At 42.4% G+C, this 25,766-nt stretch overlaps 1 protein-coding gene across 1 annotated transcript in view; it reads right to left on the bottom strand.

Moving 5' to 3' along the window:
• The window catches only part of RRAGC (Ras related GTP binding C), a 33,374-nt gene extending 20,379 nt beyond the window's left edge, over positions 1-12,995 (bottom strand). The window contains exons 1-2 of the mRNA XM_040337198.1: positions 12,526-12,995; positions 196-399 (exon numbers count right to left, since the gene is read on the bottom strand). Of these exons, the coding sequence (XP_040193132.1) occupies positions 196-399; positions 12,526-12,705 (384 nt within the window). The 5' untranslated portion in view covers positions 12,706-12,995. The remainder of the gene's footprint in view (positions 1-195; positions 400-12,525) is intronic.
• Between the last annotated feature and the right edge of the window lie 12,771 nt (positions 12,996-25,766).

The following is a 25,766-nucleotide window of genomic DNA, read 5'->3' as shown; positions in this document are numbered from 1 at the left end:
ATCTTATGACCACAGCAAAACGAACAGTCTAGCTGTACGTACGTAGAAAAATCGCTTTCCAAATATTTGTGAAGACAAAAAAAAAAAAACACACACACACCACAATTTAGAATGTCCTTTTTTTATAATTTTTTTCCGATTTTAGAATGTGAACGCTCATAACTTTACTCAATTTTAAAGGTTAAAAACATTTACCTGGGCATCAATTACATAGATTAATGCTCCGGTCCCTCTGAAGATCATTTCATAATCAAAGGTGGAGTCAAAAAAGTCCACTTGTCCTGGAAAGTCCCAGATTTGAAAATTGACAAAAGAACTATTTGAAATGTCATCTTTGTAGATTTTGTTGGTGCTCTCCAAGAATAACGTTTCATTTGGTGACATCTTGTGAAACACAACCTATAGGATAAAGAGATAGTTAAATGAAGTATAGGAAAACAAAAGACAAAGCTAAAACAGCATTCTTTTCGGTTGTTAAATTACACTAATAAGCCTGTTAAAGTGGAGGTTCACCCAGAAATGTGAATTTTTAACATTCGATTCATGCTCATTTTGTCAAGGGGAATTGGGTAGTTTTTTTAAAAAAACAAAGCACTTACTTACTGTTTTAGAGATAGATCTTCTTCGCCGCTTCCGGGTATGGGCTGCGGGACTGGGCGTTTCTATTTGATTGACAGTCTTCCGACAGGCTTCCGACGGTCGCATACATCGCGTCACGAGTAGCCGAAAGAAGCCGAACGTCGGTGCGGCTCTATACGGCGCCTGCGCACCGACGTTCGGCTACTTTCTGAAAATCGTGACGCGATAGATGCGACCGTCGGAAGCCTGTCAATCAAATAGGAACGCCCAGTCCCACAGCCCATACCCGGAAGCGGCGGAGAAGATCGCTCTCTAAAACGGTAAGTACTGCTTCGTTTTTAAAAAAACGACCCGATTCCCCTTGACAAAATGAGCATCCATCTAATGTTACAAAAAAAATTTCAGGAGAACTCCCGCTTTAAAAGAGAAGGATTCAGGTTTATGTTTTTAAACTAGCCCCTCTTATCTCTAATACAGAATTCTCATCAGAAAACATAATCCCCTGCCCAGCCAATCCCGCTTTTTTTCCCTACTGTGGTGCACTGCCACTTTATCACCACAGCTGTCTTTTCCTGGTTCTTGCAACTGGCCCCTAATGACATGCTGTCAGGTCAGCCCTCTGGCCCCTGTATGTCCCTACTCCTGAAGCCTCCCGATTTATGCCATGGAGGTTGGTGCTATATAAATCCTGTATAATAATAATAATAATAACCCAGGAATACATCACTGTCGCCTAGGTCTGTATGGCAAAGCCAACACTTTTTTCACCTTTAAAAAAAAAAAAAAAAAAAAGGGGGGGGGTGCAGGTATTTTTATTTTTTTTAGGGAGGGGGGATTTTCAAACATTTTAATATGAATAGATTTTAGGTGGAGAGGAAAAAAAAACTGATTTCCTTCTAGAGATGTATGACTTGAACAGTTGCACTGCCAACAGCATATCTACATAAATCAATTGCTGCTAAAAATAAGCAGATCTTGTTGTAAAAAAAATTGTGCAATATTTAAGTACATAACCAAATCACTACATCTACACATGCAGCAGTACACACACTATGACTAATCCCTGCTGTATATAAAAGTAGGAAATGATTTACAAGGAAAACCATAACACAATATTTTTCTGCAGACTTAGAAGAGTACCCTTGTGCGATCGGATGCTGAATAATTGTAAGGTAGTTTGTTTCACTAGTACAAATAAAACAAAAATTCCCTATAGATCGCCAAGCATTTGTCTACTCAAGACAATATGCTGCGCAAGACTACAAACTGTCAAAATACAATGATTTGCAAACCACACCTCCATCAATCTTCCGATTGGCCACAGCATCCGCATTCCTGTTCAAATCACATGTGATTCATTGTAATGAGATTTGAGTCTTAATTTTGTATGGGTTCAAATTGCATCGCAAAAGGGTTTTAGGCATCGGAGCACAAGTACTCATGCAAAAGCCCACTGGGAAGGGCCGATGACAGCAAGCTTTCAGTCCAGCAGAGTCAGAAGTTACAAGCTTACTGGATTTCCAGTTTGTCTGCAATGTCTGTTTTTAACATGGGAAATGTATGTACTAGACTAGACAGATATAATTAACTGCCCAATGCTCAAAAACAAAGCTATGGCAATGATTTTGCTTGGATGGATAAACAGAGTTCACTTTAGACCTGACATACTTAACTGGTTGCCGAGCCAGGTCGGCTCCCCTGCGCCAGAGTCCGTAGCTATACGTCGGCTCTCGCACAGGCCACTCCCCCCGACTCCCGTATCCGGCGGGTGCGATCGCCGCCGGGCACACGCGATCGTTTGTTACAGAGCGGGGACCGGGAGCTGTGTGTGTAAACACACAGCTCCCGGTCCTGTCAGGGAGAGAAATGCTGATCTTCTGTTCATACAATGTATGAACAGAAGATCAGTCATTTCCCCTAGTGAGGCCCCCCCTACAGTTGGAACACACCCAGGGAACATACTTAGCCCCTTCCCCGACCCCTAGTGTTAACCCCTTCCCTGCCAGCGGCATTTTTATAGTAATCCAATGCATTTTTATAGCACTGATTGCTATACAAATGCCAATGGTCCCAAAAATGTGTCAAAGGTGTCCGCCATAATGTCGCAGTACATGTCGCCGCCATTATTAGTAAAAAAATATATACATTAATAAAAATGCCATAAAAATACCCCCTATTTTGTAAACGCTATAATTTTTGCGCAAACCAATCAATAAACGCTTATTGCGATTTTTTTTAACGAAAAATATGAAGAAGAATACGTATCGGCCTAAACTGAGGACATTTTTTTTTTATTTATTATATTATATATATATATATATATATATATATATATATATATATATATATATATATATATACACACACACACACACACACACACACACACATTGTTGGGGGATATTTATCATAGCAAAAAGTAAAAAATATAATTTTTTTTCAAAATTGTCGCTCTATTTTTGTTTATAGCGCAAAAACTAAAAACCGCAGATGTGATCAAATACCACCAAAATAAAGCTCTATTTGTGGGGGGAAAAAAAGACACCAATTTTGTTTGGGAGCCACGTCACGCAATTGTCAGTTAAAGCGACGCAGTGCCAAAACGCAAAAAGTGCTCTGGTCTTTGACCAGCAATATGGTCCAGGGGTTAAGTGGTTAAAGTGGATGTAAACCGAATTCATGAAATTTGAGCTGGGCACATACATCTGCAGTATTTTGTTATCTCTTCAAAGAGCCAATTCCTGTAGCTCTCCCCTGACCCTTTCCTCTGTTATCAGCCAGATAACTCCCAACAAATTCTCGGATGCATCAGATAAAAGCAGCCTGAAATTTCTGTCGGGGGAGGTTGCTATAGATATATTAGCAGGGAACTGGCCCTGTTACAAAATACCACCGATAGTCTCTGTCTATGATGAGAGGGGTTGTGTGTGCCTTTCCTCCAATCAGCAATGTTGGCCATCATGGCTGTATGCCCAGACATAACACTTTGTAAAGCCCCATACACACGGTAGGACTTTGTGACCACAAACTTCAAAATAAGCAGGTTTTCAAAAAAAATCCGACCATGTGTACGCTCCATCGGACAAACTTTTTCGGATTTCAGCGGACAAAAGTTCGCTCTGCAAAACGGACAAACTTTTTGGCAACAAAAGCCCTACCGTGTGTACAGAAATCCATGGTATTTTTGTCTGATGTACAAATACGCATGCCCAGAACCAATGTTAAAATCAACCAACAATAGCAGAAGTTGACCAAAGGGTGGCGGTAAAAAGCAGATAAAACATGTGATGTTGGGAAAGTTTGCAGAAAAGTCCTGCCGTGTGTATGCTATACGTGTGCCCAGCCAACTCCCTTCGGACAAAAATCCACAGAAAAGTTTGTTTGAAGTCCGACCGCGTGTATGAGGTTTAACCAGGAAGAAGAGAAAATCTAACACGATCTGGACTTTCTAAACCGTATATAAATGTGAAGACAGCAGATATACATATAAAACTTATGTAGGAAGATTTGGTTCATCTCTATGTATCATCTGAGGCTGTTCACTTCACTGGGTACATGGAGGGTTTACATCCACTGTAAGTCTTATGCACAATGAAGCAATAAATGTAGAAAGTCTGCATTCAGAGTCTGTATGCTTTATGTGGGTGTACACCAATACTGGTGTATACCCACGTACTGCAATTTCCGTGTGCATGAGGATCTGATGAGTTGCTAATCAGTGTGTCTCTAAAGTGTTCATCATTTTTTATCAATAAAACAGGATTCAAATGACCAAACTCCAAACAATGGCAATAAGGTTCAAACAAGTTACAACTCAGCTGTATATATTTGTTGCGCTCACTCACAAGGCATCTGAAATTTGTTCAGGTCTGCAGTGTATGAAACAGGTATGTGCACATAGTCGTGTCCTCAAAAGGAAAAATCTAAAGAATGCAGGTAAAACTAGACTGGGTGCAAAAAAAAAAGCAATGATATACTTAGGCGGTAGTGTGCAAACAAACATGTCATAATTACAGATTTACTCCAAACACCCCTAAGGGAACACACGGACATTTCAAAAATTACCCTTACTATTCCTTTTGTTGTGCAATTTAACAGTACAAGTGAAACTCTAAAAATCAACCTTCCCTTCACTAGTCTGCCTAGATACAATGACTTTATCACTCTTTTCCCTGCCTAGTAATTCCAAAAGTACAAAATCACCCATTGCAACTTTTGTGCCGCAACAGTGCGCAGCAAACGTATACAACGGCCAAATGTCATTTTTCTACAGGTTAGTGTTCGCCCTATGTACACTGGGTGCCCCCAAGCCCTGGGTCACACCAACGCGATCTGTCAGTTTCAAACAAATGACAAGTTTAACCACTTCAGCGACAGAAGTTTTACCCCCCGCCTTCATTACTAGGCTTTTTTTGCGATACAGCACTGCATTATTTTAACTGACAATTGCACAGTCATGTGACGCTGTACCCAAATAACATTTATGTAATTGTTTCCCCCCACAAATAGGCGGTATTTGAACACCTCTGTGGTTTTTATTTTTTGAGCTAGAAACTAAAAAAAAGGCAGACAATAAAAATAAAATAATTTCTTCATCAATTTAGGCCAATATGAATTCCACTACAGATTTTTGGTTAAACAAAAAAAAAAAAAAAAATCCCAATAAGCATATATTGATGGATTTGCACAAAAAAAATTCATAGCGTCTACAAAACGCTCCCTCCTCCTCCGAACTCCGTGTGTCATGGAGCTGAATTGTCCAGGTAGTAGTAATGTCCTACCTTCTGTGATAGATGGCACAGTGATCCAATGGCGGGGCATTGAATCAGTGTGATGTGATCATAGGAGGGGGAACATCATTACTATGGCCCAGGCAATTCAAATCTGGCTCTAGGACACACGGAGATCGCCACTCTGCAGACAAGCTGCATGATGGGCCCAGGCAGGCTGCTGCATCTGATGGACACAGGCACTGGTGAGGCTGCATGATGGGCACAGGCAGTGGTGGGGATGCATGACAGGCTTCTGTATCTGATGGACACAGGCACTGGTGAAAATGCATGATGGGCACAGGCACTGGTGAGGCTGCATGATGGGCACAGGCAGGCTGTTGCATCCAATGGGCACAGGCACTGGTGAGGCTGCATGACAGGCACAGGCAGGCTGCTGCTTCTGATGGGTACAGGCACTGGCGAGGATGCATGATGGGCACAGGCAGGCTGCTGTATCTGATAGGCACTGGTGAGGCTGCATTGATCTCTTGCATCATGTGTGCAGTCTCTGACTGTCGCCTGTATCATGTCTGCTAGAGGTGCACCGAATTAAACTGTTGCCAATATTAGCAATGTGTTTAAGTAAGAGATTGCAGACACGATACAAAAGATGGTTAGAGACTCGGGACTGCATTTTTCTTGAGCTTTTCACTAAAGGTACCAATAATTGCCAACAACAAATTCAATTTAATTAACCACTTCCCGACGGCCGTACGACTGCAGGGTGGTTCTACTTCTCTGACTGGCCGTGTTTATACGGCCTGCGCGCGCAGCCGGCGGCGCACGCTCGCCGCATCGCTGAGATGCCGATGCGAGTGCCTGGCGGCTATGATGTCCGCCAGGGGATCGGCGGCTACAGGGACAAGACGTGTAAACAGAGATCCATGTCCTGTCAGGGGAGAGAGGAGACCGATCTGTGTCCTTTGTACATAGGGACATAGATCCGTCACCTCCCCCAGTCACCCCCCTCCACCTACAGTTAGAACACAATTCAGGGTACACCTTTAACCCCTTCCTCACCCCCTAGTGTTAACCCCTTCAATGCCAGTCACATTTATACAGTAATTAGTGCATATTTATAAATGTGAATGGCGCCAAAAATGTATCAGAAAGTGTCCGATGTCTCCGCCATAATGTCGCAGTCACGAAAAAAATGCTGATCGTCGCTATTGGTAGTAAAAAAAAATAATAATTCTGTCCCCTATTTTGTACGCGCAATAACTTTTGCGCAAACCAGACGCTTTTTTTTTTTTTTTGATTGGGCTATTTATTACAGCAACAAGTAAATTTTTTTACTTGTGTTTGTGTTTTTTTTTTTCAAAATTGTCGCTCTATTTTTGTTTATAGCGCAAAAAATAAAAACCGCAGAGGCGATCAAATACCACCAAAAGAAAGCTCTATTTGTGGGGAAAAAAGGACGTCAATTTTGTTTGGGAGCTACGTCGCACGACCGCGCAATTGTCAGTTAAAGTGACGCAATGCCACAAGCTGAAATTTCACCTGGTCAGGAAGGGGTATATGTGCCCAGTAAGGAAGTGGTTAAAATCATCAATTTAAATTAATGATTTTATGTCGAATACAACTATATAAAAAAAATACCTCACATGCGTGCGAAACCGACGTGTGCTGTCACTACTTATTCTTTATTTTTAGTTTCTAAAATATAAAAAATTTGACCACTTTTTATTGCTGTCAAAAGAAATGTAAACATCCCCTTTGACAGCAATAGCAATGACAGGTACTCTTTATTGAGAGATTGGGGGGAGGGGGGTCTAATCGATTCCCCATCTCTCTTTTGGGCTCTAAAGCAGCCGATTAGACAGATAGGTTTAATCGGCCGCTATGTGGCTAGTAAACAAGCCAGAACCGAAGTGACAAAATATTAGTCGCTTCCAGGTTCTGACAGTCACACAGTGGGAGGAACAGCTTCACTTCCTCTCACTGCGAGTCCAGCTGCATCGTTACTGGTCGGAAGAGCATGGTAAAGGCAGCGGCGGGGGGAGGGGTTGTGCCCCCATTCACCACCTGTAAAAGTATTGCAGGGGCTGCCCAACCGCTCGGAGTACTTTTACATGAAATAATTGCCCTAAAAATTGATAGGTATAACCGCTTCCCTACCATTAAGTATATATACTATGGGTGGTAGGGAAGCAGTTAAATCATTGCGACTTTGAAAAAGGTTACTGCTTGACCCCCCCCCCCCCGACTTGAAAAGACTTCTGGTAAATGAAGACACAATGAAATGGAAGATTCAAAAACGCACTGAAGCAACGTGATTTCAGAGCTACACTAATGTGGACCAGGACTAAAAGCCATTTCTCCTGGCAGGAGAAAAGCTGCTCAAAAAAACGCACCCAAGCTACAATTTGCACACAGACATTCAGGCGTCCAGCATTTAGGCACAATGTAGAGGAGTTAACACATGTCAAGTATTTTTTTCTGCACAAAACTTCCTCTCCTGAGGGCACCGGTGAGGTTTTCGTTTTATTTTTCTCTCTGCCTGTAAAACACTCCTCTTCGGAGACACCTGTAAATGCATATGTGTGTATGGACACATTGGCAACAGAAGTTTCGATTATAGTCAGAAAAAAAAAAAGCCTGTAAAAGCACTATTCAAAGTAATTCTGAAGGGGATCATTTAAAAAAAAAAAAAAAATAATAAAAGAGGGGCTGTGAGCAGCACACCATGTTTACCTTCATGCATAGAATGCATGAAGGTAAAAACTGAGTCTTTACAACTACTTTAACCACTTCCATACCGGTCACTTACATACCTCCCTTCTGCCCAAGCCAATTTTCAGCTTTCAGCGCTGTCGCATTTTGAATGACAATTGCGCGGTCATGCTACACTGTACCCAAACTTTTTTTTTGTCATTTTATTCCCACAAATAGAGCTTTCTTTTGGTGGCATTTGATCACCTCTGCAATTTTTATTTTTTGCGCAACAACTTAAAAAAAGACTGAAATTTTTTTTAAAAATAACGTTTTTATTTTTCTCTGTTATTTTTTTTGTAAAAAAGTAAGTTTTCTTCTTCGATTACGGGCACTGATATGGCGGTACTGATGGGCACCGGTGAGGCGGCACTGAATTGGCTGAGATTTGAACCATCTATGGCCGGCCTAAAGGATAAGATGATCGCTGTACCAAAAAGTGTGCTGGTGAAGACGCGATTGTATGGTGGGGACAACAGCACCCTGCATGGCCTGCGGGTGAGCATAGAAGGTGTACCATGGATACAATACTCTATAGGTAGAGAATATCTGTTTGCTGCCTCTAGACCCAAGCCTGCTATGGCCCATTAAGGCTGCATTTATATGTCAGCATAGCGTCGATGAGCGCTTTTCCAGCTTTTTTTGGGCGTTTGCATGCACAATTTTGTTGCTAGGTTTTTAAGCTTTTCCCCCCATCAGCTTTTATTTCTTTTATTATCATTACAATTATTTTTTTGTTAGGGTAAGGGGTTAGAGTTAAAGGGCAAGTTCACCTTTACAGAAAATCTGTAAGGTGAACATACACTGGACACCCTTCCCCATCGCACCCGGGCCCAGTGACCTTAATCTCTTAGACGTACCCTGTAAAGGTACATATAGGAGGCATTCTAATTGCACGGCACCGAACAATTAGAGCCCACATAGCCCTTTCTGCCAGTGGGGGAAAAGAGGAGAGAAAGCCGCTGGGATTTTGAGATCGCGATTCTTTCCCCCTCGCGATCTTAAAGCATTTTCCCGATTCTATACCGGAGTTCTTTGCTTAAGCCGGCAGCTGTCAAAAAAAAACAGGCAGACATGTTTTACAACATTCCTCAGCCACTGAACCAACTATAAACATTGTAAGGTTTTGTTCTTTAGATCAAAGGTATTCACTTTAGTCTGTAAATGAGGGAAGTTTAACCACTTCAGCCCCGGACCATATTGCTGGTCAAAGACCAGGCCACTTTTTGCGATTCGGCACTGCGTCGCTTTGACAATTGCGTGGTCGTGCGACGTGGCTCCCAAACAAAATTGGCGTCCTTTTTTTCCCACAAATAGAGCTTCTTTTGGTGGTATTTGATCACCTCTGTGGTTTTTAGTTTTTGCGCTATAAACAAAAATAGAGCGACAATTTTGAAAAAAATTTATATTTTTTTACTTTTTGCTGTAAAAAATATCCCCCAAAAATATATAAAAAAAACTATTTTTTTTCCTCAGTTTAGGCCGATACGTATTCTACATATTTTTCGGCTTTTATTGATACGTTTGCGCAAAAGTTATAGCGTTTACAAAATAGGGGATAGTTTTATGGCATTTTTATTAATATTTTTTTTTTTTTTTACTAGTAATGGCGACAATCAGCGATTTTTAATCGGTACTGCGACATTATGGCGGACACTTCGGACAAATTTTTGGGACCATTGGCATTTTTATAGCGATCAATGCTATAAAAATGCATTGATTACTATAAAAATGCCACTGGCAGGGAAGGGATTAACACTAGGGGGCGAGGAAGGGGTTAAGTATGTTCCCTGTGTGTGTGTTCTAACTAAAGGGGGGGGGGTGGGACTGACTTGGGGAAATGACTGATCGCTGTTCATACATTGTATGAACAGACAGACAGTCAGGCATTTCTCCCCTGACAGGACCGGAAACTGTTTACACACACACACACACACACACACACACACACACACACAGCTCCCAGTTCTCGCTCTGTAACGAGCGACTGCCCGGCGGTAATCGCGCCCACCGGGCACACGCGTCAGGGGGCGAGCCTCCGGTGTCGCGCGCCCCTTTTGGCTGCTCGGCGAGATGACGTAGATATACGTGATCTCGCCCAGCAGAGCCGGCCTGCTGCCGTAAAACTGTGGCGGCTGTTCGGCAAGCGGTTAACCACTTGAAGACTAAACCTTTTTCTGACACTTGTTGGTTTCAAGTTAAAATCATTTTTTGCTAGAAAATTACTTAGAACCTCCAAAACTTTTTTTTTTTTTGTTTTTTTAGCAGAGACCCTAGAGAATAAAATGGTGGTTGTTGCAATATTTTATGTCGCATTTTGTCACATTTAAAAAAAAAAAAAAAACACTAAACAGTAGTTAGTTAGTAGTTAGCCCAATCTTCTATAATGTGAAAGATGCTGTTACGCCTCGAGAATCAAGAGAGAATCGGGATCTTTATTCCAAAAAAAAAAAAAAAAGCAATTCAGATTTTTCCCAGAATCGTGCAGCTATACGATGTGTCACAGGGGGCGATTGCAAGACTCAATGTCATGAGGACCAGGGGTGGGGGGAGGGTCCAGTGTAGGTTCAACTTACAGATTACTGTAAAGGTGAACTTATACTTAAAAAAAGTGTTTGTATACCACTGGATTTTTTTCCCTGCAAGGTAAAGTCATAATGTGCTAGTATGCATTGCATGCTAGCACATTATGTGAAACTTACCTTAAAAAAAGAAAAAGCTGTTCCAGCGCAGCGCTGCAGCCACTTCCATCTTCACCCGTCTTGCTTCTGGGTTCCAGCTCCAACTGCCCAGAGCCGCGATGATGTCACTTCCATGCATGTGTGCGGGAACTGCTGCTATTCACGGCACAAGGTTCTGAAGCAATGGCACGGGTGGCTGTTCCTTCAGAGCCCATGCGCCAGTGATGTCAAGCCGTATAGACTTGCCTATAGGTAAATGTCAATAAAGGAAGTTTACTGATAGAGACAGAAACACATACATACACACTTTTTAAATTGAAAGCTTAAAGCGGAGTTGCACCTGCGGCTTCACAGCTGAACGTACACTGCGCATGCGCACGCCACGTGCTGTGAATTGCCAAGGGGCTGGGGAGGAAGTGGGAACTGGGTGCCAAAAGCCCTGCACCCCCCCCCCCCCCCAAAAAAAAATGACATGCCAAACGTGGCTTGTCAGGGGGTCACCAGCACTTAAGGGGGAAGTTCCATTTTTGGGTGGAACTCCACTTTAAGACAGGTAACATACTGTGGACATTTCCCAGGGCCTGCTTGTTAGGGTGTAAATAAAAATAATTATAAATATATTAATACTATGTAATGATAATCCCTAACCCTTAAAAATAATAATCCAAAGCACAAATTAAATACAATTACATTATTATTTTTATATTTTTTTGTTGGGGTTTGGGTGTTTATTATTACTAAAAATAATTTACTATATATTTAAAGGTTAGAAGTAGATTATTTCATAATACATTTATGATGATTTGTAGTTGTGCATTTATTTTACAATAATTATATTTAAGGTTAGGGGTTAATATGTCATAATAATGTATTTATGATGATTTTCTAGTTGGGTATTTTTTTTTTACAGTTATATTTAAAGCAGGAGTTCACCCAGAAAAAAAATTTTAACCTTAGATTAATGCTCATTTTGTCTAGGGGAATCGGGTAGTTTTTTTAAAATCGAAGCAGTACTTACCGTTTTAGAGAGCGATCTTCTCCGCCGCTTCCGGGTATGGGCTGCGGGACTGGGCGTTCCTATTTGATTGACAGGCTTCCGACGATCGCATACATCGCGTCACGAGAAGCCGAACGTCGGTGCGGCTCTATACAGCGCCTGCGCACCGACGTTCGGCTACTTTACGAAAATCGTGACACGATGTATGCGACCGTCGGAAGCCTGTCAATCAAATAGGAACGCCCAGTCCCGCAGCCCATACCCGGATATCGGCGGAGAAGATCGCTCTCTAAAACGGTAAGTACTGCTTCGATTTTTAAAAAAAACTACCCGATTCCCCTTGACAAAATGAGCCTCAATGTAAGGTTAAAAATTAACATTTCGGGTGAACCTCCACTTTAAGGTTAGGGGGTCATTTCATAAACTCTATTTACGATTTTTAGTTGTGCATTTTACATTTATTCATAATTTTACAAAAATAAAATTCCTTCTTCATTTGCGCAGAAATATGCGCAAAAACGCACGATAAAACACACAAAAATAGAAACGTAAATGGTGCATTTCCATTCACTTCTATGGGAATAAAAACGCACAGATCTGACTAATTTGAGCTACAAAAAAAGCTCCAGAACTTTTGAGTGGTGACCGTTCTCCATAGAAAACAATAGATTTTTTTCTCCCTCAGTGTTGGGGCCTGAATGGAGCAGGTATCAGAGGCCTGGCCACCATCACAAGGTATATGATACAGCCGAGTTATCCATAGAGTCGGTAATAGAGGCCTCACCTTCTGGATAGAAGACTTCCCGCTGCGCCTCATCCCCATGAGAAGGATCCGGGGTTTACTGTCTGACGTGTTGGAGCTCTCGTCCATCTCGGACTCATCAGCCCCATAGCCGAAGTCCTTAGGGAAGGAGTCGGCCACCCCATAGCTCAGCTCTTCCTCCCCGGGGTACTGTATAGACATGTCGTCGGATGGTCACTAGCACCGCCGCTGTGATCCCCCAGTCACCATAATCCGGCTGCCGCTGTGTCACGTGACGCCCCGATACACCCTCAGGCCGGCCCTGGTCCACCAACACCCGACCTCTTCCTAGAAAGGTTCCCGCTCGTTCTCCCGGGAGCGTCACTACACACCACCGGATTATATCTCCCTACTTCTTTTTTTAATGTTTTCTCTGGTAGCTACCGAATCCTTCCTGCAGCACCAGCCTTGTTTCTGCGTAGCGCCTCCTCATTGGTGAGACGGCTGAATGTTGCGGCTTTCTGATTGGTTAAGAGGCGAGTTCGCCAAACAAACACGCCCAGCAAGGTCGGTTGTACCACAGTCATGTGGGGAACAGTCACCTGACCGAGGAGAGGGGGGGTGTGACCTTTAACCTACAGCTGTGTCCTGACTGAGGGAGAAAAGCTTTCCTGACTCGGCGGAAATAGATGACCATAATACAATAATATGGGCGTATATTGGAACTAGGCGTGCAAAATTTTTTAAGCTGAAGGAAAAATTTGAGATTCTTAAAGGCCTGTACACACAATCAGAAAATGTCGTCCGATGAAAACGCTCTGCCGATTTTCGAAGCGTTAGAACAGTGCTTTCAACAGCCCATTTCGACTTTTTGGACTAGATGCGCAGGCTCTAAAATTTACGTTGTATGGGAACACAATGTCAGATTTTTGTTTATTTTAGTACAGTTTTCGTCCGAAAAAAATCGTAAAAGCAAGACTACACGTGTTTAGATACAAAAGGACACATATTAGGGTGACCAGGCAGTCCCCGGACCAAGTCTGTCCCCGGTTTTGTCCCCCGAAACAGGGGCTCTGGGAATTTCAAAGACAGTCAGTGCAGAATAAAAAATAAATAAGAATCTGAATTACACACCCCTGCTCTGCCACTCCTAGTTTAGGGGGTGTATTTTTTTTTTCATTATCTGTGCCCCTTTCTGATGATCATGTGCTAGTCGGAGTGGAGGGAACATTTATTCAATTTCGGGTTCATGCCCATTCAACTCCGCTTGCATGTTCTGCCTTGGCTCAAGTCCCGACCAGCCACCTGTCTGCTTATCCCCTTGCCTTCCATGGTGGAGTAATCTTCCTCCGCTCCCCACCCAGTAGTAGTCGGAACTCGGAGAGTGAGACTTGGCAGGCTGCGGCAGCGGCGATGGGCAGAGAGTCGCCGATTGCTGCCATTACTAGTAAAAAATAAATAAAAAATATGTCCCCCGGATTTCATTTTAAAAATCTGGTCACCTTACACATATACAAAACAATTTAACACAATACGTCACTTCTGAAGTTGAATTCAGTCGGGCGAGAATTTTCGTAGGTTCAGTAACCTCTTCACCTTTGATATGAGACAAAAAAAACTGACGAAAATTTGTCCGATAATCTGAGCTTGTGTACCCGGTGTTAGAACTGCAGTGAGCTCAAGGAGGGACTTGCATACCAGGCCAATTCTGGCATTCCTCTCCTACATGGAAAAAAATCATACTTTATTGATAGAAAATTACTCAGAACCTCCAAACAATTTTTTTATATATATATATTTGTTTTAACAGAGACCCTAGAGAATAAAATGGTAAGCATTGCAATTTGTTATGTCACATGGTATTGCGCAGCAATTTTTTAAACTTTTTTGGGAAAAAAAAAATACACTTTAATCAATAAAAAATATATATATTATTTTATTCTATAATGTGAAAGATGGTGTTACACTGAGTAAAAAGATACCTAACATGTCACACTCGTGAAATGGTGCCAAACTTCAGTACTTAAACATCTCCATAGACGACATGTAAAAATGTTTTACAGGTTACCAGTATAGAGTTACAGAGAAGGTCCTGTGCTAGAACTATTGCTCTGGCTCCAACGTCCACGGCAATGTCATAGTTCATTTTCCCATCACACACTTTCCTGGATGAGCTCTTGGATTCGGGTGCTGTAGCAACAACCAGCTGAATACTGGTACAAGTTACAGTAAAGATATTTGCCAGCACACCATGGAACAACGAAAATAGCGACCAAGCGGATGGTTTATTGCATGATCACAACACAAAGAGAGTGCAACGTTTCGGAGCCACGCAGGGCTCCTTCGTCAGGCATGTGATCACATGCTATTTTCGTCGTTCCATGGTGTGCTGGCAAATATCTTTACATTACCACACATGTGGTGCAAACGCCGTTTACATATACAGGCGCGAAGTACACATGCTTTTGCATGCAAGCACAAGCGCACAGGGGTGCTTTAAAAATATATATATTATTATTATTGCTTTTTTTTTTTTTATCACTATTACAAGAAATGTAATCATCCCTTGTAATAGGAATAAGGCATGAAGGTCCTCTTTAAAGCGGGGGTTCACCCAAAAAAAAAATTTTTAACATTAGATTCAGGCAAGTTGTTAGAAGCACAATCGGGTGTTTTTTTTTTAAATCGTTGCCGTACATACCGTTTTATAGATATATGTTCTCCGCCACTTCCGGGTATAATCTGTGGGACTGGGCGTTCCCAATTGATTGACAGGCTTCCGACCGTCGCATACAGCGCGTCACGAGTTGCCGAAAGAAGCCGAACGTCGGTGCGCAGGCGCCTCATAGAGCCGACTCGCACTCCGGCTTCTTTCGGCAACTCATGATGTGCTGTATGCGACGGTCGGAAGCCTGTCAATCAATTAGGAACGCCCAGTCCCGCAGATTATACCCGGAAGCCGTGGAGAACATATATCTAAAAAAAAGGTATGTACGGCAACGATTTAAAAAAAAACACCCGATTGTGCTTCTAACAGCTCGCCTGAATCTAATGTTACATTTTTTTTTTTGGGTGAACCCCCGCTTTAAGGAGACATCTGGGGTCCCCAGATATCTCCTCTATCCTACTCCTCTACCCATGATAAATCTCTGCTTTCCAGGTTAAAAAAAAAAAATTGGCAGTGCCGGAAATAACGTCATGACGTCGCTGCTGGCCTCCCAGGGTCATAGAGAAGGTTGGGGACCATGCAGTCCATGGTAATCCAGCTTCCCAATCACACAGGAGAGCCCAGAACGGCACCGGCGGTAGGGCAGGGACATCCCCTCCCGAGGCCTGTAAAAGCAATCCAGTTGCTGAATAGCTGCTAGGATGGATTTTACACTACAGGGAATCACCAGCTGAAAAGAAAGATATCTGAATGATGCCTGTAGCTACAGGCATCATTCAGATATTAGCACTTCAACGTAAGGACCTCATATGACATGATATCCTATGGGCGGGAAGTGGTTAACGACAATTGCTATCAAGCTACACGCTGCATAAGTCACGTGTACTGTATATTCATTGCATGAACAAAACAAGCCTGCTGGAAATTCCTAAGGGCTCAGAAAAATAAACACATGTGGAGCAATTGTAGCATAGGTGTGAACTGTCCTTATCAGTCGCAGGCAACAGCCCCAGGTCTAGCCGTGCCCCATACCAATATCGAAACAGAATGTCTTGCCGGGGCATGCCTTCAAGTAGAATTAAACCCTCTGTATTTTATTTTTATTTTTTAACCTTAAAAGAGCATAATAAAATAGCATTCCCTAGTAAACTTGTAAGGGGCAGGCGACTGACACTTCCTCCCGTTGGGCGCAAAGTGTGGGCCACATCAGAGGCCTACCCTATGGTGTGTTCTTTTGGCTACACCAGATGAATGACAGGATCACATGTTATAGCACAGGGGTAACACCTTGCCTAAAGGCGTGCTCACCAATGTTAGAGACCAGAAGAGGGCCCGGTCATGTTAAAGTTAAATATTAATCTAGTCCTCCAACTCAGAGATGAAACACATGTGTGTATTGTTATATGCATGATTCTTCCAAATATACTGTCCCTTGTCCTAAATGCTTGAACAGGTGTATGTGTTGCATTAGGAGGGACATGCAGAGCCCTTACTCACTCCACCAGTCAGTGTACCTCTGTTACCTCACTCTCAATAACAGAATGGGGACTGAGCACATAGTACAGAGCACACATGAGCTCCACGCTAAGTGAAAAGGTATTACAGTGAGGGAAAAAATTGTTTGACCCCCTGCTGATTTTGTTTACCCAGGGTTCTGCAGGAGAGAAGTGCAGAGGGTAAGATGGGGGCAGTATGTACAGGAGAGGAGTGCAGAGGGTCTGATGGGGGTGGTATGTAAAGGAGAGGAGTGTGGAGGGGGATGATGAGGGTGGTATGTACAGGAGAGGAGTGCGGAGGGTAGGATGGGGGCAGTATGTACAGAAGAGGAGTGTGAAGGGGATGATAGGGGCGGTATGTACAGGAGAGGAGTGTGGAGGGTATGATGGGGGTGGTATGTAAAGGAGAGGAGTGTGGAGGGGGATGATGAGGGTGGTATGTACAGGAGAGGAGTGCGGAGGGTAGGATGGGGGCAGTATGTACAGGAGAGGAGTGTGAAGGGGATGATAGGGGCGGTATGTACAGGAGAGGAGTGTGGAGGGTATGATGGGGGTGGTATGTAAAGGAGAGGAGTGTGGAGGGGGATGATGAGGGCGGTATGTACAGGAGTACGGATGGTAGGATGGGGGCAGTATGTACAGGAGAGGAGTGTGGAGGGTATGATGGGGGGCAGTATGTACAGGAGAGGAGTGTGGAGGGGGATGATGAGGGCGGTATGTACAGGAGTGGAGTGCGGAGGGTATGATGGTGGCGGTATGTACAGGAGAGGAGTGCGGATGGTAGGATGGGGGCAGTATGTACAGGAGAGGAGTGTGGAGGGTATGTCAGTGGCAGAATGTGAAAGGATTTCTTGCAGTGTCCATGTGGGGTGACCAGGGAGTGATGTTGGGAAGAGAAGGAAAGTGACCATGGAATGATGTCCCTCAGCTGGGGGGGGGGGGGAAGAAGCTCGGAGTGAAGTGGTCTGGGGGTGATGCAAGCTGGGGGGAGTTGGGGGCTGAGAAGTGGTCAGATAGCGATGTATATAATAAAAAAAAAAAGCTATTGTGCTCATCCACTAAAAACATATACAACAATAAATCATTCAACAGTACTACTTGATGGAAACAATCTGTTATAAGATGTAAGTACATATCTATGTAATACAACTCCTAACACTCTGTATGTACAGATGATATGAATGTAATTCATGACCATTCATATGTTATCCAAGCTCTGAGTCTGTACAATCAGAGATGTCAACTCACCACATATATACAGGGTTACATGAATTGTTATAAATGACTTCACATTATCTGGTCTGAACAATTGGGGATGTTTGCATAGACAAACCCTTCAGACTTAGAAGTTATCTGTCAAATGTGATCAGGCTGCAGACACCCCCACCCCCACACTCACACTCACTATCTCCTCCGATTCTTCTGTCAACTTAACCCTTCACTACATCTCCCGAAGAACACATTCACCTGAAAGTTTGCAACTACTATCCACAATAGGAGACTTCTCCCAGAAAAAATCAGCCCACCTCCTCCCTTCCTCTGGCCAGCCCGACAGGAGATACAGTGAGCTCCGCCTCCCAGTTCTCTCAACACACTGCACTGGTGATTGGAGGGGGTTGAGTAGGAGGTTACAGGGACCCTGCACGAGACTGGAGGTGGGGAGACAGAAAGGAGCCTTGAATCTCGAACACACCACAGGCACAGTGTATTCTTTACAATGCCGCTGCTGCTGTCTCACAGTGAAAGGTGCCCCCCTGCCTGAATGGTCTGTTCCTGTTCTGGGCTGAATCATGTGCCCGGGTTACAGGCTGTACAAAACCCGGGCACATGACTCAAGACCCGTACTGTCCAGGTGAATCCCGGACAGATGGCAACCCTAGTTGTGGATGGGTATTCCATACCTCCCAACATTTTGAGATGGGAATGAGAAACACCTACTAGCAAACATATGTAGGCACAGGACACGCCTCCGGCCGCACCCCCTTAGAGGAGAATTGACCAAAAAAAAGTTGATTAAATCCACAAGGGTTTTTCTTTACCGCTACTATTACTTTATATTGGCTTTTAAAATTTACAAATGCAGCAATTTAGAATTTGGATATAAGGTTTAGCACTGGGAAACACTTTTTAAAAGATAAACAGTGCATTTTATATACAACTATATAGATCAGACCAAAATGAAGGGGAAAGAAATCAGGGACAGTTGGGAGCTATAGTATTCCAGCATGACAATGACCCAAAACACAAGGCCAAGGCAACAAAGGAGTGGCTCAAGAAGAAGCACATTAAGGTCCTGGAGTGGCCTAGCCAGTCTGCATACCTCAATCTCATAGAAAATATGTTGGGGGAGCTGAAGTTTTGAGTTACCAAACATCAACCTCGAAACCTTAATGACTTGGAGAGGACTTGCAAAAAGGAGTGGGACAAAATCCCTCCTGAGATGTGTACAAACTTGGTGGCCAACTACAAGAAATGTCTGACCTCTGATTGCCAACAAGGATTTTGCCACCAAATACTAAGTCATGTTTTGCAAAGGGATCAAATATTTATTTCACTCATTAAAATGCAAATCAAATCAATTTATAACTTTAAAAAAAAGCCCTTTTCTGGATATTTTTGTTGTTATTCTATCTTTCACTGGTAAAATAAACCTACCATTAAAATTATAGCCTAATCATTTCTTTGTCAGTGGGCAAACGTACAAAATCAGCAAGGGATCAAATACGTTTTTCCCTCACTATAGGTTTAGGTTATGCTACTCTGCTTCCAGAGACCGACAGCTAGGGTGGTACCATGCCAACGATTGGTTGCTATATTCTTCAAATCTTGACAACGTCTTTGCAAGTTAACCTCTTGTTGTAGTGATGTTTTACAGACCCCTAATCTACTAGCCCAGACCCAAGTTCCTAGAGAAATATGCCGGGACCCCACATGCACTCCTTGAGTAACTTCAGACCAGTCTTCTAGCAGAGTAAACAACTTTACTGAACATTAGGCAGAACATACACAATATGCAACAATGTTCTTGCCCTAACTAAACTTAACTGGCTTTGCCTTACTTAACATAAGGTTACCTGTAGAGATGTACCATCCTTGGGAAAAGTCCAAACTGGCGAACATAGGTGTTCATGTCCTGGGAGTGTTGTGATGGGTCGGTATTCCAACGAATCAATAGGTGAAAGGAGAAAAGGAGAGCTGCGCACAAAGGATGAAAACAGCAACAATAATATGATATTAAAGTGCACAGAAATGTCCAAGTGTTTAAAAATAAAGTCCATAAATGCAGAAGCTACGGGGGTCAACCATATGATAGTGTGGTAAATAGAACTGACACCACAATCACATGTGTCCACCACAAGATAGATAAACTGCTTACCAGAAGGTAAGCTGTAACAAGCCTGTACGAGATATCACTCCTGAATTGCAACAAACTCCAACTCACAGCGGTGAAGGAAGGAAACCAGACTGAATGGGCTCAATGCACCGAACGATGCAGGACCAGGATGGAGGAACAATATATTAAAAATGAATATTCAGGATAGGCTCCTATATCACCTGCAGACCTATCCGGTCCATGTTCCCTAGGCTTTTCGTAATTTAGTCAAGGTGTTTCCTCTGGGCTTATACGTCCAGGAGGATTTGGTACTGGTTGTTATCTCTATCTAAGATTTGAGGAGGCATTGGGTTTTCTAACCCCTTCAAATATCACCTAGCGGTGCATACGAGTAGAGTACTGGACTGAATTTAGCATGGGAACGTGAAGTGGTGGGCGAGTCTGGAACAAGACACAGCTTTAAACCCAATGCCAACTCTCCTGTGGCAATATGCGACTCTTCCTCCAGCAATTCAAATCATCCCATAATAGGCACCACTTTGCAATTGCTGTCAAAATTGGGGTGTGTACTGACCTCCTCATCTGGTCCATCAGCTATGTCTCCCGTTGTTAGAGCCACAGGCTGTCTAGTATCTCGGGCCCATGCTTTATATCTTTTCTGTCTACAAATTAATTCTGGCTCAAAGATTTCATGTCATGTAGCAGTTGGAAATCTATCCCTGATATCCAGGAGAGGATTGATCCCCCATTACACTTTTGGCAGATGCTCCAACTTAAGCACTAACTGCTGTTTTGATATGGCTCCTCTGAGACCCACACTATCAGTCTCATATGCTCTCCTCATGACGCCTAGTGAAGGTTAAGTTCTTCCCTTTCTGAGGAAGGAGATTTGGAATCTCGATCAGGTTTTAGGAAGCCGGATATAAACTTGTTGACCAGATGGTACAGGGTGCCAGCATTGTTGCATAGAAATCCAGAGTCGGCACTACCAGCAGTGTCGGCAAGAGCAAGGAACGCTCTACCACATTTTCTGGCAGTGCACAATACAAATCCACTATAATATGCTTTCTATATTCAAAAGTATATTATAAGTATATATTACACCTATATACTGCAGAGCAAATAGCACACAAATACCAGTGCTTGAAAGGACTTTTGTGGACTTGTTAGGTAACGATTTGTGTCACTACAGTCTGTCCCTGCTGGAAACAGCAACCTGTCCCTACACTGACAAAAAGTATATGAATGTATTACACAGAGCAAGAGTACTGCACAGCAAGTAGTACACCTATACAAGTGCTTAAAAGGACTTTTGTGGACCTTTTAGATAGCTATTTGATTGAATACAGCCTGTCCCTGCTCCAAACACCAACCTCTCCCTACACTGACAAAAAGCAGAATGTAACATGGCCGCCAGATCAGGTCTATTTATAAGGTAGGGGGTATGTCCATGTGCTGAAATGTCTCAATTGGCTGTCCTGCACCACTTAATGGATGTGTCATAGGTCAAAGTTCTTCTCCATGTAAAATTGTGGACCTCCGCGAACATCGCCAGATGTCCGCCGGTTTGTCGTACCGCGAACGAGCAAAGTTTGCAGCAAAACGACTGCCGGGCGAACCGCCAGGCCATCTCTACCCATGACCCCCTCTGGGGGTGTTGTACTTGCGCATTCTTTTGCAGTTGATGGTACATTTCTCTTTGCCCCTTCCGTTTTTTTTTCTTCCCTGTATTTTTCTACTATTTCTCTACTCTCTCTTTATGGTTATTGTAGCCAGGTTTTGGTTTGCTAAATATTAAAGCGATTTAAACATGATTGGGTACAAAAAGCATCTTAGAGAGTCAGTGTCTCAGAAATAAACATGGGTAGAGGTTCAATAATCTGCAAAAAAGCCGCATCTAAAAATTGTTGAACAATTACAGAATAATGTTTGTTCCTCAATGTAAAATTGCAAAGACTTTAAATATAACATCTATAGTATATATCATCATCACAAGATTCAGAGAAATTAAACAAATCTTTGCGCACAAGGCATAATGCAATATTGGATGCCTGTGATCTTTGAACCCTCAGGTGGCACTGCATTAAAAACAGGCATGATTCCATGATGGAAATCACTGCATGGGCTCAGGTATACTTCCAAAAATCACTGTCTGATCACAGCCAGGTAAAGCTCGATCATGCAAAGAAGAAGCCATATGATCCAGAAATGCCACCATCTTCTATGGGTCAAAGCTCATTTAAAATGGTCTGATGCAAAGTGAAAAGCCATTCTGTGGTCAGACAAATTGAAATTTGACATTCTGTTTGGCAACCATGAGTGCCATGACCTTTGGACTAAAGAGGAGAGGGCCCTTCTGGCTTCTTATCAGCCCTCACTTTAAAAGCCTGCATATCTGATGGTATGGGGGTGCATTAGCGAGTATGGAATGGGCAGCTTGCACATCTGGAAAGGCACCATGAATTCTGAAAGATATATCCAGGTTTTAGAGCAGCATATTCTTTTTTTTTCAGGGAAGGCTTTGCATATTTCAGCAGGACAATGTCAAACTGCATCTATGACAAAGGCATAGCGTTGTAGAAGAGTCCAGGTGCTTAACTGGCCTGCCTCTCCAGACTTTTCACCAACTGAAATTTTTTGGAACATTTTGAATCTTTAAATATGACAAAGACGACCCAGGACTGTTGAGCAGTTAGTATCCTAGATCAAAGTATGCAAAGTACTAAACACTGGCCCCCCTACTTCAGTACAGCCCTGCGCTTAGGATGATTCTCACAATCCGGAAATAATCATAAAATCTGTTAACAATAGGACACAATGTAAACAATGATAGCAGCTGCTTAAATAAAATTGTTCATGTAAAAAGACAGAAAGATAACACCATGCTCGTACAGAGCTTGTATATAGTCCTGCAGCAGCGCTGCAAACCCCTGGTTTGCTGTGTGTGCTGTGTATAATAACCAGATCAGAAGAATCAATGATATGTGCTCCAATCACCAAAAAGGAATTCACCGCCTGGGGGGGATATGGGGTCCCCTTCGGGGAAAGCACTCACCAGATGGTTACTTTAAAACCGCGTTTCAGTGTAACATGTCACTGTCAAATGGTAGATTGGATCAGCATACCGCTCCATCTCCTTGATCACCGTGTGATTTTTACTCTCCAGATAATGGCAGTTATGTAAGGGAAGGAAAAATCCACATAGCGCAATATAGTTTTGATAATATTTAATATCACCCAAAAAAACATATAAAAGCGTATCCCCTTAAGACAACATGCGTACCAGATTTGTAAAATAGTCAGGCAAGTATATATAATTGATGTGGATGTTAGTGTCACTCTCACTGTTAATGGTAGGACCCCTGAAGACCGCTTGGATGACCTTCCTGTAGCTTGCTTCCTGGTTTCCTTCACCAAGTGGAGCGCATAACATCACTTCCGGTCGGGATGCTGGATAGCAGCGCTCTGACGTTTCGTCCGTTCGGACTTCCTCTAAGAGCGTGCTAGTCCTATGCATCCCCCGGAATTAAGTAGCATTGCGCCGCCCCCTAGCCAATGACAAAGCTCCGGCCGGTGCTGACACTCCCTCCGTGTGCCATTGGTGAACTCTTCTCCCTCGGGCGCCGTGTGTAACCACGCCCCCGTAGGGGAGGAGATCTATGGGACTAGGCTTTGTACTGCGCTCCTATTGCAGCTCACTGCTCCCACCATAGAGCAAGTTCGTGAGCGGAGACCAGGAGCATTGCAGTACATGCTATTATAACAAAAGGGCTGGAACTAATTTCAGGAGCTGAAAGTGTTCAATGCCAGGCGTTCTGTCAAGTGAGGGATTACCCGCACTCCCAAGAACAGCCAATGACACGTTTATGTTGAAAGTATTCAAACCATAACATGGGTGCCCTGAGAGCATCTCACATATATATGACAGGAACATAACATCCATAAGTCAAATTGATCTGTGTAGTAAATATCAAAACATAAATATATAATATATGTGCACACATATTAGAGGGGATCGAATCATTACATACATAAAGAAATTATTAAATCATGAATAAAATTATACATATAGGTGATGCAACCACGCAGAAAATGGTGTGTGTGCATACATATGAACCTATATCCATGTATACATATAAAATTAATTATATATAAAAAAATAATAATAAGATATAGAATATATATGTATAAAATGTATTAAATGCATTAAAACATTTTATTAAAAGTAGATAAAATAGAACTCTCTAATAATATATGAATGTAAGAATTAAAATTAATAAAAATCAATAAAATACATCAATCTAAAAGTTCTAAAAAACGCATTGTGCCGTAAAGGTATAAATTAGAGATTGCATATGTATACATAAATATAAGTACATATGCATACCTCTTGAGCACAATGGAAAAAACTTGTGTAAAATTATGGAATAAACTTATGTAAAGATCTCCATGGCACCAGCAAAGCCCCATAAAATAAATACCGTTATTCCATTCTTCCATTGATTTATATATACAGCAACCATATGTATGGAATGTGTATGGGCAATGTACGTGGGAAATTATGCATGGATATTTTTAATCAGGGGTTCCAATATCTGGGGTACTGATAAATTTATCAATGCCCTCTTTATAGCTATCCCTTTCTGATGTTTTAGAGAGAACCACCACCCTTGAGAATTGTAACTGTAATCTGTCTGTTTCTACTCAAGTGTCGCTTATAAAACAGTTGATGTCCAGTTCTACATTTAATCCTTTCGGCATTAGGACATCCGTTAAAAATATCCAATTAGTTTCTCTTTTTGAGAGTTCTCGTACTCTATGTGAGCCTCTCCAGTGTGTTTCCACATGTTCAATGCCCCAAAATTCCAGCCCAGATGGGTCCTGGTTGTGTTCCATTTTGAAGTGGAGAGATACATTATGATCAGTATATCCTATTCTGATATTGTTGATGTGTTCTCCAATTCTAATTTTCAGTCGTCTCTTAGTTCGTCCGATGTAAAGTAGACCGCATGGGCATCTGAGTGCATACACCACATGGGTGGTATTGCAGGTAATGAACTGCTTTATTTCGAATTCCTGGTGGTTCGTTGGTGATGTAAAATGATCTAGGCCTCTCTTAAGATTTTTGACTTCTTTGCATGGTTTGCATCTTCTGCAAGAGAAGAAGCCATTTTTGTCCCAGAAACTCTGTGGTTTTGTTGGTAGGTCTAAGATCTTTTTCACAATTGTATCACCATAAGTGGGGGCTTTTCTATAGATGAATCGTGGTTGCTGAGGTATTACAGGGCCTAATTTTTTGTCTAACAGCAGAATGTGCCAGTGTTCTTTAAAAATGGACTCCACCTCTTTGTACTGGCTGTGAAATTGCGTAATGAACCCCCATTCATTGGGGTTTGGTTCACAAGTTTCATTTTTCACTTTCTTATCCAGACATTTACTTCTAGGGATCTTTCAGACTTCTTCCACAATTTTATCCAAAAAATTTGGGTTGTATCCTTTCGCCTTGAACCTTTCTGTTAGGATTTTGGATTGGCTGAGAAAGTCGTTGTTATCAGAACAATTCCGCTTGACTCTCATAATTTGTCCCTTTGGAATATTCTTTAGCCATTTGGGGTGGTGTCCACTTGTAGTTGGTAAATAGCTATTTCTGTCTGTTTGTTTAAAATAAACCTTAGTTTCTAGTTTATTATTTTTTCGAAAAATGGTCACATCCAAGAAATTGATGGTGTTATTATGCCATTCTGATGTCAGTCTGATATTGTTGTTGTTGTTGTTATTTAAAACG

This window comes from Rana temporaria, chromosome 2, assembly GCF_905171775.1.
Source record: "Rana temporaria chromosome 2, aRanTem1.1, whole genome shotgun sequence".
NCBI lineage: Eukaryota > Metazoa > Chordata > Amphibia > Anura > Ranidae > Rana > Rana temporaria.
The sequence above is the reverse complement of the archived record's forward strand: the minus strand, read 5'-3'. Positions and strand labels throughout refer to the sequence as shown.